At 39.0% G+C, this 16,975-nt stretch overlaps 1 protein-coding gene across 1 annotated transcript in view; it reads left to right on the forward strand.

The window, feature by feature from the left end:
- The first annotated feature begins 6,558 nt into the window (after positions 1-6,558).
- The window catches only part of LOC121510307 (anthrax toxin receptor 1-like), a 39,664-nt gene continuing 29,247 nt past the window's right edge, over positions 6,559-16,975 (forward strand). The window contains exons 1-7 of the mRNA XM_041788290.1: positions 6,559-7,024; positions 12,458-12,529; positions 12,611-12,682; positions 13,251-13,332; positions 13,519-13,552; positions 16,150-16,229; positions 16,877-16,945. Of these exons, the coding sequence (XP_041644224.1) occupies positions 6,846-7,024; positions 12,458-12,529; positions 12,611-12,682; positions 13,251-13,332; positions 13,519-13,552; positions 16,150-16,229; positions 16,877-16,945 (588 nt within the window). The 5' untranslated portion in view covers positions 6,559-6,845. The remainder of the gene's footprint in view (positions 7,025-12,457; positions 12,530-12,610; positions 12,683-13,250; positions 13,333-13,518; positions 13,553-16,149; positions 16,230-16,876; positions 16,946-16,975) is intronic.

Consider the following 16,975-nt stretch of genomic DNA (forward strand, 5'->3'; position numbering starts at 1 on the left):
ACACATCCTTGCATTACAATGCGACGGAGTAGTGCAGATAGACGGCGTCGGTGCAGCAAAACTGGCAACCCAGTTTGTGGCGCGTCAGTGGGTGATGCAAAACATGGACTGGATTTCACCAGAGTCAGGACCATTTCACATAATTTCCCTGTTTTTTTGTTTTGTTTTGTTTTGTTTTGTTTTGTTTTGTTTTGTTTTGTTTTGTTTTGTTTTGTTTTTGTTTTTGTTTTTGTTTTTCTTGTTTTGTTTTGTTTTTTACAATGAATACTCGGCTGAACAATGTACACAGTAAACATTATGTCTGTGAGTAACATCATCATCAGTGTTTAATGCAGTCTTTTCAAACTTTAGAATCAAAATAGTGTTTTGATTTAACAAAGATTTTTTTATAAATACATTTTTTGGAGCAAGCAGTAGCCTATGAAATATTTTTTTCTTGTACATTCAAGTCTATTATTATTATTATTATTATTATTATTATTATTATTATTATTATTATTATTCCCACAAATGTGTTTGTACATTGAAATAGAAAAAGAGGGTTTACAAATAATACAAGCACAGAGATTATATCCAGATAACATTAAAGCCAGGAAAAGTAAAGCAAGAAAGAAAATATGAAAGAGAAAGCTAATACTTGGAAATAAGCCATTTCAATAATTAGAAATTTAAAAAGAATTTTGTTGCACTAAAAACTGGGATTTTGTTTTTCCAAATATAGTTTAGCAGAGAAATGATTAAGCCTACTAATCAGAATATTTTTCATTCATTTTCAAGAGAAAGGAAATCAACACCACTTTTGATAAGGCATTTCAGGTCATATGGCACCTAAACTTAAACATTTCCTAAGAATTTTGGCAAACTGAAAGTCCACTTTGAAAAGAAAAAAAAAATTAAAAGACCAAATTTAGCTTTAAAAAAGCACAGATTATTCCCCTGTTATTGAAACAATTAAATTATTAGAAGGTCATTAAAGGTATACAGAGATTCTGGGAAACTATCACCTTTTTCTAGAGATAGTGAACTTTTTTAATGGCTTTAACAAACCGCTTTGACCTCTTGCTGTAAACAGACCCACCTGGTCCCATTATTTAACTCCAAAGATCCCTGCTGATATGCTTACATATAAAGGTAAGAACACAGTTCATTTTAACATCTTACCTAAAACAACTTGAAGAGAAATGTTTAAACGTTTGTCTGCCACCACGGTGAGCTTCTTTTTTTTTTTAAATTTCTGTTGGTTAAAGCTGTTGTTGGTAGCTGTCTTTGTGTTTCAGTGGGATGAAGTAGTGCTACTCATGGGTGTGAATAATTCTGTTATAATTATTATTCTATTACTGTGAATTAAGTGAAATATTTTGTTCTTGTTATACACAACAGGGATCTCTGGATGAGATTTAATTGATTCATATAAAGTTCTATAAATATAAATTTTTGACTGCATTTACCAAATGCATGCTTGAATGTGTGAATAAGTAAATATTAAAGCTCTGTTTGTCTTCTTCTACTGTAGAAATACTTGGATCTGTCTTTGATGCTATGTGCACTGTTATCCTTGTCAAATGCTCAGTGCGGTTTAAAGGGCATGAAAGCAGGTAAAGTGTGAACCCATGAATGTAGCTTTATTACTGTTCATTGAAACATCATATAGAACAAGCTATCCTCGTGAGGACAGTATGGGAATTCCCATATAATGCCATGTTATAACCATGTTAACTTTTTGTAGGCGTGACCCATTGCCATGATCATATTGATAAAACATGGCATCCAGTTGGATCTCGATGGAGAAACAGTGCCTGTATGGACTGTGATTGTGAAAGATGTTGTGCAGGGTATTAGAACAAACAAACTGTGATTACAGGTATTCAAACCCCCAGGTCATTCCCAGATGACTGCATATCTGTGTTCGATCCAGTGGCCTGTGAATACATAGTTACATAGTTTTTTTGTGCACTTGTATGTTTTCATCATAAATAATTTCTCAAACTATAATGTCAAAATGTGAAATAAGTCAACCTTTGTTCATGAGCCACCTTCACTATATGGATAAAAGTATTCGACCACACCTGTTGATTATTGAATTCAAGTTTTTCAATCAGACCTGTTGCCACGGGTGTATAAATCAAGCAGTCTCCATATGCACACATTTGTGACATAAAGCGGGTCGTTGTGAAGAGCTCAGTGATTCCAACTGTGTTACTGTGATAGATGCCACCTCTGCAATAAGACAGTTTGGGAAATTTCATCCCTGCTGGATACTCCACAGTCGTATTATTATTATCAGAAAGTGGAAGAGTTTAGGAACAACAGAAACTCAGTCACAAGGCAAAACATAAAATCGTTCAGGGTTTGGCCAAGGCCCCTTCTCCCCGATGAAGGGCAATCTTAATGCTCTAGCATACTAAGATATTTTGGACAATTCTATGCTTCCATCTTTGCTCATCGTAGAAGAACTTGACTGGCCCTGACCTCAACCCCACTGGGCACCTTTGAGATGAACTGGAACTGAGATCGACAGCCAGGTCTTTTCGTTCAACATCAGTGTCTGACCTCATAAATGTTCTACAGAATAAATGGGGACGAATTCCCACAGAAACACTCCAAAATCTTGTGGAGAGCCTTCTGAGACGAGAGGAGGCTGTTACAGCTGCAAAGTAAAGCATTTGAAAAGAGATGAACATTAAAACCAAACACTGTTTCGCTGTATCATAACACTCTCTTTCTTATTTTTCTTATGTATACATTATCCAGCATACAACAAAAGCATACAAACACAACAATACATTTGATATCACCATTCTTACACATTTTTTTACAATGCATTTTCGCCTTTTTTCCTTTAGGCAAACAAGGTGATGCATTTATTCATCAGTGTATTTGTCAGGGACAGTACATAGGCACTTACACATGTTACTACAGGGAAACTGATGCAACATATACAAGACTTCTAGCCATGGCTAATTTGCAGTCCTGAATTATGTTTCTCTTAAAATTATTTCAGCTCCTTTTACTTTATTTTCTGCTATCCTGAAATTTGTGGACATCAGGGCTTATCTATGAAGTGTGATATTATTTTCCTAATAGTTCAGAAGTCAGTGTGGACATCTGCATTGTGAATATTACAAAAAAGGGTGATTCTGTTTTAAGAGAATAGGTTTACATCTTGAAAATGGCTACTTTTACCACAGTCCAACAAATAAAATGTGTTTTTTTAATATTAACTTTGCAATAGGCCATGATTTTCCTCACCCCCCATTGGCCTGGGCACCATAAAGCTCTCCCCTTTATCCCCCCTTATGGGTGGTCTTGTTTTCATTCATGTGTGTTCAGTTACTAAGCATATCTTCAACCACATCAGATTGATTTTATTAACTTTAACATTTGAGGTGCTAAAGGGGCCCTGTCAGCCTGGTATTTCTCTGAATGTGCCTCTCAGTGAAAAGAGTTTGGCCACTCTTGGTGGAAAGCAAGGAGTACAATATGAAGTAGAAGTAAATATTAAGAACTAAGCAATAATTACAATCAAAAGAGCTTTGTTTCACTTAAACTGTGAATTTATCCAAACAGTTTAGTAGAGAAGCAGTCGGGCCTACTGACCTGAATGTTTTTTTTTTTTCAGAAGAGGAACAAATTGAACACTGCTTATGAGTCATTTCAGGTCATGTGACACCTTAACTCAAACATTGCAGTTTTGGTGCAAACAAAATCCTAATTGGCTACATTATGGCTTTCTTTCCTTTTAAGGCTTAAATAAACGGCTGACCTCTTCTCGTACACTGACCAGCCCCCTGCCATTATTTGACTCCAAAGGTCCCTGCAGATATTTTGTATTAAAGATCAAGCCCTGCCTGAAGAACACGCTCTGTTTTAACCTTTAACTTAAAAAGTACTTACAAAGGACAGGTTTAAGATTGTCTGCCACCATGGTGAGTTTTTTTCCTGTTGGGTTATAAAGCTGCTGTTGGTAGCCATCTTTGTGTTTTAGTGAAAACTAGTGAAACTTTTGGTTCTTGTTTTACAGCAGCGATTTCTGGATGTGATTTAACAGATTTACTAAATGGTCTAAAGGTTTTGATTACATTTACCAAATCTTTGCTTGAACATGTGTATGAGGTAAATATTAAAGCTCTGTTTGTCTTCTTCTACTGTAGAAGTACTTGGCTCTGTCTTTGATGCTATGTGCACTGATGTCCATGTCAGACGCTCAATGCTTTGTCAAGGCTCCTGAAGAAGGTAAAGTATGAACCAATGTACATACAATCAGCCTTATTATTGTTTGTATAGCGTACATCATATAGAACAAGCTATCTTCATGAGGACAGTATGCTGTGTTATAGCCATGTCAACTTTTTTGTAGACATGACCCATTGCCAGGATCATGTTGATAAAACATGGCATGCAGTTGGATCTCGATGGAGAAACAGTGACTGTATGGACTGCGATTGTGGAGGATGTTGTGCAGCGTAAGTGGCAGTATCAGAACATGACAGATTCTTAAGTAAAAGAACAATAAATAATGACACATTTACATTTTTAACTGTATACAAACTGTGATTACAGGTATTCAACCCCCAGGTCATTCCCAGAGGAGTGCATGTCTGTGTTCGATCCCGTGGCCTGTGAATACAAAGTTCACAGAAGGGATGACCCATCTGTCAGTTGCCCGATTTTCGCATCTGTAGGGAAATAAGTGGCATTAAGATTTTCAAAAGGAGGACAGTGAAGGACCCTTGTTGTAGAAAACACAAACAAGCAAAAGGTACAGCTGCTGAAAATTGAAAAACTGTACTGCTCTGGATGAGATTTTAAATGAATAAAGAAAAAGAAATCATGGGTTTTTCTTCATTTTTTTGTTCACTTGTATCTTTGCATCATAAATAATTTTTCAAACTTTTTAGTGTTGTTGCACATGCTTGGGTACCCAGGGTATCTACTCACAAAATGTTAAGCCATCCCTTATTCGTGAGCCACCTACACTATATGGACAAAAGTATTCGGTCACTCCTGTTGATTACTGAATTCAAGTTTTTCAATCAGACCTGTTATCACAGGTGTATAAAATCAAACACCTAGCCATGCAGTCTCCATATGCACACTTTTGTGATACAAAATGGGTCAGTACTGTGATGGATTCCACCTTTGCAAAAAGACAGTTTGGTTCATCCCTGCTGGATACTCCACAGTCAACTGTAAGTGATATTTTTAGAAAATGGAAGAGTTTAGGAACAGCAACTCACAGAGCGGGTCACTAACTTCTATGGTGCATGGTGAGTAATAGTCACTAAAGCTTTGTAAAAGGAAGAGGGGATGCAATTCAGTATTGGGAAAAAAATACATATATATATGTAAATGTTGAAGGAGGGCAATTCAAGACAATCGGAGCAGCAACATTACAAATAGCAAAGAGCAGAAATCCATCAAAAATCACAGTTAAGAATATATAAAGAAGTTTTACAATATACAGTATATGCATGTCTATATAGAAAATATAAACAGTATAAAGGTCTCAGAGATTGACCACGACATTAGTTAAATAAACCGAGGTGTACAATTAGAGTTTTAAAAAATGAAAGCCAAAAATGGTTGGAGTGCAACGAGACAAAGATTACACCTGGAAATAAATATTTAGACAGGCCTGTGTGAAATGGATCAATACAAAGCAAAAAAAAAAAAAAAAAGTGGTTATAGTGTAGTATAATTAAAACGAAAATACACCAGCAATATCAACAGTGGTATATCAAAAGGACTGGGTAAAAAGTGTGATAGTGCAAAAAAGGACTAAAGTTTCAGCAGTAAATAAATATCAGTGGTAAACGTGTCCCTACTTTTCTGAGATGTTACTGCCATTAAATTCAAAAATGAGCTAATATTTTTCATAATATGGTAAAACATCTCACATTTCAACATCTGATATGTTTTTAACGTTCTACTGTGAGTAAAATATGGGTTTATGAGATTTACAAGTCATTGCATTCTTTTTTGGCTGACCGCTGAGGTTAGCCATACACATGGGTCTGTATGCGACTGACTATACTTACTGTACTATGAGTGACAGCACAATTTCTCTCCCCCAAAAAATAATCACTCTGCCAGAACACACAACTCAGTCAGGCATTTCAACAGGCCATCCCAGATAGCTGCGGTCAGCCATATAGGTTTTAACCTAGTTTTGTTAATTTACATCTCACACAACGTCCCAATTTTGGCTTATATAATACCCTCGCTTCAGACGAATCAGAACCTGTCAAATTTCATTCAGGGCACTAACCTGACACGCCAGATGGTTTTGAAACACCGAAACGGGCATACCCATCTGCTTTGCAAGGTTATCAGGGCACTTGATTTGACTTTAAAATGAGCTCCACTGGCTCTACTGTCTAATGACAGCGTCTCCCTTCTACCACTAGGTGGCAGCAGACTCTTGTGTTTCCACGCTTTACTTCTCATTTCTCCCTTACTCTCAAGATAAAGGGCAGAGAGATGGGGGGAGAGAGAAAGACAGGGAGAGGGAGATTTTGAACAACAAGGGGTGCTTTGCAAAGACTTCTACACATCCAGGCTCTGAAGACCTCTGTGTTGCACGACCTTGTCATTAACAGAGAGCAGCAGCAGTGGGAGGTGGTGGAGCTCCTCTCATCCGTGTGCATGCTGCGTTGGTGCCAGTGATGATGAGAGGCTCCCAACAACAACACTCAAGCTCATTCAGCTCCTCTTCAGTCCCTGCACTCCTTTGGATTATCACTTCTTGTTGAGAGGATACCTGAAGAGGATTAAAGGAAGAACTGCGAGAAGGATTAACTGATTTTCTCCTTTTAAAGTTGGTTTAACTCACCATCTCATTCTGTATGAGGGCTTTTTTTATTGGAATAATGCATTCGTGCTGCAGAGGCTCCTGGTTTCCAGTGGTATTTGGTGCTGTGCTGGTTGTTCTTGCTGCCGGTAATGCTGGACCAAATCAAGACAGAAGGCAGGCTGGGTCATCCTCATGTTTCGGAGGTTTTGATCTCTACTTTGTTTTGGACAAGTGAGTTCCTTGACCCACATTATCTGACACACTTAAAGGAGAGTGGATGAATAGGATGGCCTCTGTTGACAAGCTAATAAAGTTTATTAGTTACGGAAATTATTACTCATTTATGCATTATTTTGAAAGTATAATGCATGCTGTTTTCTTGCCTCTAATACCATCATTTATCTAAATATTAACATGATGTCATCACTGTATCACTGTAAATTATGAATTAACGATGCATTGCTCTGTTAATCCTCAAGCCTAATTTCATCTTTGCATTCCTCCTCAGATGGAAATAATTATTGTGTTAGAGTTCCCTCATCCATCAGTCAGCTGCAGGCTGTGGTAGACAGACTGCTGCGCTTAGTGTTCATCCTAATTAATATAAAATATACCACATTGGCAGACTTTATAAAGAATTGCTTCCAGGTGAGAGCTTAAGTGATCTGCATCCTGAAGAAGGAAACAGGATGTTTGGCATCCCTGCGCAGTCATGTAGAGACACTGGTCTGGATTTGGAAAGCGTTTCCATGTTTATCTAACCTGGTTCTTGTTGATTTCTGCAGCTTTTGCAAGACATGCAAATCTCTTTGAAACTACAACTCTGAGCTTTTAATAGCATCTATCAGATAATTTGATATCATTTCTTGACTCTTTAGAATTTTTGCTTTACTTAAAGGATGAAACAAGATACATTTCTCATTAAAGTCAAATTTCCTCTACGATTTTGAATGACAGGAGAAAGGAAACGCCATTATCCGAATGTGAGCAGTTCTTATAAGAGAACATGCCACATATAATTGTGTTTGCTGAAGTTTTTCAGGCTTGGACTTGTGGGGAAAGCACTTTATACTGCAAACATTCACAGCTCCTCTGGCACTGGTAATGAACTTAGCCAGGCTGTTTCCTTTGGACTGTAGCAGAGTACTTAGCTTATGACATTTTTATTCTGCTATCCTGGCTTCACACCACTTGTTGTTTTAATCATGAGCAAAGGTATTTGCCAACTAGGCTGACAAAAAGTTGATTATTCCTCTCTTTCAATGATGATGACACTGGAAGATCACATCTGTTGCTCTCCCACTAGACTTGATGATGGATTTTGCAGTTGTCATACTGTAAATGTTGGTGCCAACTTCATGCTCACTGCGCTGCCCCTGAAGAGAAATGAAGCAACTGTGTGTTAGAATATTGTTAGTGTGAGCCATGTTTCAGACAGTGACACTGATTTAAACTGCATGTGTGGCCTGACAGCACTGTCATTGGATTTCAGCTCAATGTATGAGCTTTACTTTGACCTTTTTCCCTCTCCTGGCATGATCCTAACTCAACCTGCTGCCTTTTAGCAGTGATGTCCTCCACCTACCCTCTCTGATGTCCTCCAACACTATCTGCCTGATCCCCCCCTCTCCTCTCTGTGCACAGTCCTCTCTCCATTACCTCCAGATGTTCCCATTTTTGCGTCTGTTGGCTGGCCTGTTTGTGGTGGGACTCTTGTCATGGTAACACTGGAAAAATAGGTGTTTCGAGAAATGTTAGGGGAGGTTTCATGTCATAAAAACACAGCTTAGATTAAAGACATTTTAACTAACATCAGTAATGATTGCCCTAGCTCCCAAAACGTCCTTTTATTAATCTGATACAACTGTTTATCTAAAGGTAATTACATAATTAGATTAGATGACTCTACTAAGAAGCTCCTCTCCTTCCAATGTTTAATCCCTTGTGATTGTGGTTGCCATTCAGTTCAATAAAACTGCCACGTAAAAATAAAAGCTGCAGCTTGGTTTTCAAGTTGAACTGCCTAGAGGGAACAGAGGCTTGAATTTGGAAACATGTACTGTATATACAGCGATTACAGGTGTGTTAAAAAGATGTAAACAGTAATCTGAGGAGTATGACATTATTGCTACTCCTCCGTGTAAACCAGCTGTGCCACCCAAGGCATCAGCTACAGTAGGACTGCTCTGCAGGCTCTTTTTTGGTCCTTTCTCTTTAAAATTTTGTTAGAATCTGAGTCAGTGACCTACTGGGCACAGGCCCAGGTCAATACAAGGGTTAGTAAACCACTACTAAATGATCTCTTTAGACAGAAAAGTGAAATGAAGACACAAAAAATGTCAAGAGTACTGGAGACTGACGGCAAAAATACTTTAGAAATAGACAGAATATGTATGACAAGTTGAGACTCAAAACTACAACAAAGGTGGAACAACATGACAGGATAAACAACCAGAATACATCCATTTTCTTCCACTCAGCTTTGGCCAGATTGCAGCAGCAGCAGGCTAAGCAAGCTGGCTTGGATATTTCTTTCCCCAGTGACATTTTCCAACTCCTCCAGAGGTGTTCCCAAGCCAGAAGGGATATGTAACCCCTCCAGGGAGTTCTGACCCAGGGTCTCCTCCCAGTTTGACATGCCTGGAAGACTTCTGTGAGGAGGCGGCAATGTGCATCCTGATCAGATACCTGAACCCGCTGGACTGGCTCCTTTCAACCTAAAGGAGTAGTGGCTTTACCCCAAACTCCCTCCGGATGTCCAAACTCCTTATCCTGTCTCTCAGGCTAAGCCTGGCACCCTTTGGAGGAAAAGCTCAGCTGTTTGTATCTGTTATCTCCTTCTTTTGGTCATTACCCAAAGCTCATGACCATAGGTGAGGATAGAAACATACGTACTATAGGTTATTTGCTGATGACGTTGAGGAGCATTGGTGGACACTTCATGGGGGGCAAGTGGGGATTTCTGCATAGAGACAATAAAGTAAAAAAAACTCAAGGTGAAACAGCAGCAGGCAGGAATTAAAAAAGGTATCCATCTAAGGCCTGGACTAGCAATGTCACACCCATCGTATGTGTGGTCCTTTTCCACAAAGTAGTCCAGTTTGGTTCAGTACAGTTTTGTCACAGTTTAGCTCATTAAACTCTGATCTTGCCTGTGTTTCTTCAGCTGATGAGCTGCCAGTCTCACTCGTTGGGATGGGAATTCTGTCACTTTTAAGAGGTCCAGATCATTTGGCTCAGCTCAGTGAAGTTGGTTGTTTTGCCCCCAAATGGCTCTTCATTTGGTCACAGCTTGGCTTTTTAAATGTGGATTGAATAACAACAAAGGAAACTAAAATGGAAGCTTGCAACGGTGGCTCACACTTAAGGGCTGTTACATAAAACAGGCTCGCTTGTGAACGGCACATCATCACTCAGTTGCTATCCCCACAAGGTCTATTCAGTTGATAGTACATCACTGTTGCAATTAAAAGCATGTTTTGTGATTTAATGAGGAATTTTTAAAGGGGCTCAGCTAGCTTCTGGTTTCAGTGGAAGATTCCTGTAAACTCTTGTCTCCCTTCATCTGGCTAGACGACACTGAGAGGTCTGCAGGACTGAATCATTTGTTATATTGATCACCTCCATGCCAGGAAAATCTGTTTAATTGTGGAAAAGAAAAATTTTTTTAGTGTTGGAATCATACCTAACATATGTAAAAATTTTCTCATGATAATTGCAATACATGGGCCCATGTAGAGCTTTAAAGTGCTAACTTTCCTCTGTCATCATTCATTCCTTGTGGCTTACCCACGTTTCCTGACCTCCAACAGACATTCAGGATCACGTGATTACAAACAACCTATAAAAAGAATGGTAGTAGCTTTGCCTTTCAGTTCAAATGCTAAACAACAACAAAGAAGCATAAAATCACTACAATCTGTGACAAAAACTACAACAAAGATAAACAGACCCTTACTTATTTAGATACTCTCCTTTCTTACAAAATCACAGCCTACTCGGACACTGTGCCTCAGTTCAGGACCTGGCTAACTATTCTGACCTGTGTACTGCACATAGGGAAGAATCAATATGGCATAATGGGACACTTTAAGAAAATTTTAAGTATCTGGCAGCCATTTGGATTGTCAGTTTCTAGACGGGGGAATGTACAGCGACGCAGGGGTTAGCATTGTTGCCTCACAGCAAGAAGGTCCCTGGTTTGCTTCCCGATCAGCGCCGTTCTGTGCAGAGTTTGCATGTCCTCCCTGTGCATGTGTGGGTTCTCTCTGGGTACTCTGGCTTCCTCCCACCCCCAAAGACATGCTCATTGGGTTAATTGGTGACTCTAAATGTCAGCATGCCTGGTTGTTTGTCTATGTCAGCCTGTGATTGACTAGTGACCAGTCCAGGCTGTACCCTGCCTCTCACCCCATGACAGCTGGGATAGGCTCCAGCCCCCTGCAAATGGGATAAGTGGTAAAGAAAATGGATGGAGTTCCTGGACAGTAATAGTTATTTTGTTTCTTTGTTTTTTCTTACAAAATTTGGCTTAGTGCTCTCAAAGTGGACAGTATTCGACAAAATGCCCTCTAAATAGACACAATTTGACACAAATCACCTCTCAAGTACCCTCTTAGTGGTTAAAATATGTCAAAATGTCTCTAGGTTGCTTTTAAATTAACAATATTGATAATTGCCCTCTGTGCTCAGTGGTTATATGGTTCATAATTCCTTGTCTGTATTTAAAGAGGGTATAATAGGTATAATCATAATTTGAAATTCAATAAACCTTGAGAGGATTTCTCAATATTTCACTATAAATGTTTGACAACGATTTGAACGATGGTGCCCCACTGCACACAGCTGGTGCCCTTTTATCATTTTCGCCCCTGCCCCTCAAACATCCTGAGTCCGCCACTGCAAAAAGATACAATAAGGAGACACAAAATGTCAACAGGTGATGCAAGAGAAATGCAAACAACTACAAGAGGGCATGAAACAGCTATAAAAGGACACAAAGTTTATTAAAGACACTCAACATTTGTAGTTATTAGTATCAATCTTATGGTGCTTTCACACTTACACAAAATTCCTGAAATCTTCTGGGGTGAGCTGCATGTGAGATTGCAAAATTTTTCATCCAGCTTTACCCAGAACTTCTTCCTGCCATCACTGTATTTTTCAGAGTGAATTTAGGGCGAGCTGATATGATGGGGTGGTAAAGTTCATATTCTGCAACTGACAAGATCAAACACAGACCAGACTGCACTTGACACATGTAATTACACAGAATTAAACTGCTTCATTATGTTTTCTGTTCTGTATAATTTTTCAAGTGGGAAATTGTGGAACTACAGAAAGCGGCAAAGGCAAAATTCATCTTATAGCATCATATAGCTGATTTGGTTGCTTCATTCCCACTTCTGTATCATTCTTTTTACATCACACTTTACTAGAGATCCCCCTTCCCTCTAATCCAGATAGGGATTGTCTTTTTCTGTGAGGTGCATGTGTGAGAAGATCGGGAAGATTTTAGGTGCTGCCTGAAATTTTCTGGGAATTTTCAGGAATGCAGAAGTGAAAGTGTCTGCCATTTAACATTACAAAACAGCAACATGGATAAGAAGTTATGTTTTGGCTCAACAACTATAGTCAAAAATAAATCCTTGTTTTATTTCTCAGATCTGGGAGTGTGCAGAATCACTGGACTGAAATCTACCGCTTTGTTGAACATCTTGCTCATAAATTCATAAGGTAAAACAAGATGACTGTGGGAAAAGATGTAACAAGGGTTTATTTAGCTGATCTAACAATTTTATTTTCTCCTCGTTTCAGTCCACAGTTGCGGATGTCCTTCATTGTGTTTTCCACTGAGGGAAGGATTTTAATGAGCCTGACAGAAGACAGGTGGGTGCAGATCCCCTAAAAAAGATGTTTAATCCTTTATTTTCTATCATGCAGCCGTAAAGAATGAGTGTAATACCAGATTTGGTCACTCACACAGTTCTGATCTCTGATTTTACGACCTAGATGAGATTCCAGATGGATATTTCCCCTGCTGTGATCTGTCTGTACTGTCCTCTGTCTGGACAAATACTTCACTGTGTGCTCTTTGACACATTGTGGGCAGCTCAAGTGTCTAATGTTTCCTTAGCTGAGTTTCTCAAAAGCCACAAAATCCTTTCACTGTTTCATTGCTTCCCTGTATCTTATTCTACAAAGGGCTAATTTCCTGCCTATCTGCGTGACAGTTTATGAAGCCAGCACACAACAGTAATGTTTTGGCTCACTCATCTGTTGCACATTGATGGTGTTTGCTGCAAATGCAGCCTTATGGAAGCTATTATTGTTACCACGCGCTGCAATGTCTGGCTTTACTCAAAAGTAGGTCCACAAATGAGTCTGACAAAACAAATATTTCAGATGAAAATGGGATAATCTAGATTACCCTGTTGCCTCCTGTGTGTCTGCTCAGGGAACGTATTCGTAAAGGTCTGGAGGAGCTACACGGGGTTCAACCTGGAGGAGACACCTTCATGCATGAGGGCATCCTGAGGGTGAGCAGCCTCTGCATGTCAAAGTCCTCTCTGGCATCTGCTTTGTTTCTGCTCACGACACGGTCCAGAGAGATAGCATACATGGATATGGTGTTAATGGACAGCTTAAAGGGGTTTCTTAATTCTTTGCATGCTACCAGATTGATCCAACTGCTGTTTAAAAGCAGATTTTCTTTCTGTTCTCAGGCAAGTGAGCAGATTTATTACGGAAACACTGAAGGTGTGTATCACTTTTCTTTGCTCCAAACAGTGCAAATGATGGATTATATCGTTTATGTAGAGTAAAACCATTCTGTGTTATCAGACGATAATAGAGTCTGCATTACTTATAATGGTCAGAAATGTTAACTGAAGCTGTTGTTTAATGTAACTGATAAAATCCGGCGCATTTTTTTCTCTTAAGTCTTCCTCATAGGAGCTCAAATGAATATCAGACTGCCTTGCTAGTGAGTGTTATAGTAATTATAATTATTGTTACCTATGATAAACTTATCTCTTTGAGGTTGCCCTTGACTGAAGAGACCTCTACCATTGAAAATCCAGAAGTAAATCTGGTCATATTTCAAGATCAAGCCACACATTAGCTGAGGTCAGAAAACAGCTAGCGCTAGCGTTAGCATTCAGCCACTTTGTAAATTAACGTTGTAAGGAAGATGCTAAGCTAACAGCAGGGTTCACATATAGACTACTGTTGTTCTAAAAATTGATTTGTGTTATTTTTATTTTCAGTTGTACAGCACTTTGGTCAACTTTTTGTTGTTTTCAAATGTGCTTTAAATAACTGTATTTGAATAATTAATAAATAAATAAATAGAATTATGCTAAATGGACAAAACTATTTGACCACCTTACCATTACACCAGCAGAGACTGTTAACATTGTGTTCAAATCAGTGCTGCCAACTCCTCTGTAAGGAAAGTAGCTATTGGCTGCCCTAAAAGTCGCCAGAAGTCGCTAAATGACGTCATCACCTAATTTGCATAATTGTCTGTGTGCATTTAATTGTAATGGACACTGTAGGAGAGAGGAATAATGTCATGAAAGAGACAAAAGGTGAGTGAAAAAGACCCTTAATATGTGTAGAATTACAAATGAACATGCTTCTGACAATTCTTGTTTATATAACGTCACAATTCCAACCCTCCTCCTTTATCTGGGCTTAGGACTGACAAAAATGACTCAAGAGATACTCTGGCAGAGCTACTTTAATTTTTATTTTAAGTTTATTATTCTAATTGTTAATGTATTTTTCTTAGAAGTTTAGTTTTCTTACATTTGGTTTAGCTTTAAACCGTATGGTCCACTTAAAACCCTACAACAAATCCCAGTGAAACATGGACATTTTTAACCATAACATTTATAATATGTTTTTTTTTTTGTATAAAGTCTTCATTAACAATCTAAATGGACCAAAAAGAGACAATAGAAAAAAACTGACAAGGTTCCTTCACAGCGCGGTAAATCTGCCGTCTGGACATGGAGGGTGAACATCTCCTGTTCTGAATGCAGCTGAGAGGGACTGCTGCGTGAGGACTGGGCTACCTGTGATTACATTGGCACAGGAAGGGGCCCACGGCAGCACCTACTGCTCACTGAGAGGAGCAACAGCGATATGTGCTTTCATGTCAGAGCCTCCAAAAGTCTCCAGTAACACCAGAAAAAGTTGCTAGATTTGTTACTAGTCGCTTTTTTGAAAAAGAGTCGCTAAAGGGGTCTGAAAACTCGCTAAATATAGCGACAAAGTCGCTAAGTTGGCAACACTGGTTCAAATACATGTACTTTCGGGGTGTGTCTTTTGGAACATGTATCTATTCATTCTGTACAGCATTTATGAGATCAGACACTGATGTTAGACAGAAAGGCCTGGCTCGCAATATCTGTTCCAGTTCATCTCAAAGGTGCTCGATGGGTAGAGGTTGGAGTTCTGTGCAGGCCAGTCAAGTTCTTCTACACCAAACTCATCAAACCATGTCTTTATAGTCCTTGCTTTGTACACTGGGGCACAGTTGTGTTAGAATAGAAGAGGGACCTTCCCGCACCATGTTGCCACAAATTTGGAAGCATAACATTGTCCAAAATGCCTTGGTATACTGAAGCATTAGGATTGGCCTTCACTGGAGATAAGGGGCCAAGCCCAAACCCTGAAAAAAGGTCTCATACCATTATCCTTCCACCACCAAACTTCGCAGTTGGCACAATGCAGTCAGGCAGGTAATGTTATACACCTGTGGCAATGAGTCTGATTGAAACACCTGAATTCAATAATCAATAGGTGCAGCCAAATACCTTTGTCCATATATTGTATGTCAGCTTGGAATACATCATACTTGGTTGCTCGCTAGTTAAAATGTAAAATATCCTCAGTATATCCACGAAGTGACTGAATTATAGCATTTGCTGTTTTCCAAAAGATGCTCTTTGAATATCAGCATGGGTACATTTTACCTGCTGAATGAAGGCTTGGGTATATTTACCATACTTTTGCTCCAGTCAGATGGATCAAGGTAGTTTTTAGCTACCCTCAGATTAGTTGGCTTTTGGACTTGAAATCAGGAGAGAAATATTGCAATCAAAGGTATTGTATATAACAGAAAGAACCACAGATACATATAAAAGTTGAATTTTATTTGTGTTTATTTCATATTGATTACATCATAACTGGACAACATCTTTGTCACATCACATATTTTTTTCTTGTATTGTCAAAGCTTAACAGGGACCCCACATTCATGTGACCTAAACTGGAACAGAATAAAAGGTTCGTCTAGAGATGAGTCAAGTTGCAGCAGGGGTGACCAAGTTCTTTCTTTTTTTCAGATTATCGCACCGCTAGCGTGATCATAGCGCTCACAGATGGAGAGTTACACGAAGACCTCTTCTACTATGCTGAGAGAGAGGTGAGAGTGATAAAAAGAGACGAAATGGGTCAGAAATTCTCTCCAGATGAAACATACGAGTCAGCACGTGATGGACCAGATCTAACACAAGCCAGCCTATGCATCTCCACTTTGATCCTCCTCCTATAGTCAGGAAAAAGTGGGTCAGAGCGTCTACACCAGAGCCAGTATCGCCTCACATATGCACTGGCATCTGATGATTTATTTTATCATTCAGAAACTACAGGCTGTTGGCATGCAGAAGCAAGATGCTTCGGTAAGCTTTGAGTGTACTTAGACACATGCTGACAGCATGTATGAGGAGGGTGAAGCTTTCAGAAGCTGGAAATGTTCCTTTTGACAGCTGCTGGAAGTCCTAGTTGTTATTCAGAAGAAAGATCCTTAGGCAACATTTCTTTGAAATAAAGAATCTGGCTTTTATGATCTATTTGACATTTATACATTTGAGTGACATTTCTTTTATATGACGTCTGGTTTTGTTCTTCAGCTGAAACACAGTGTTGCCTAACTTCTTGTAATATTTTGGCATAGGCCAGGCAAATACAAGCCTTTGGTGTTTTGGATGATGTTATGAAATACAGAGTTTAATTTAACCCAGGTGCTGAAATTCTTCCTGTTTTTGTTGTGAATCTGTGCGTACCTGACAGGCCAATCGCTCCCGAAGTCTGGGTGCCTCTGTTTACTGCGTGGGGGTGAAGGACTTCAACGAGACACAGGTGTGTTTCTCTTTTTTAGAACTCATACAT

The sequence above is a fragment of the Cheilinus undulatus genome, linkage group 5 (assembly GCF_018320785.1).
Source record: "Cheilinus undulatus linkage group 5, ASM1832078v1, whole genome shotgun sequence".
NCBI lineage: Eukaryota > Metazoa > Chordata > Actinopteri > Labriformes > Labridae > Cheilinus > Cheilinus undulatus.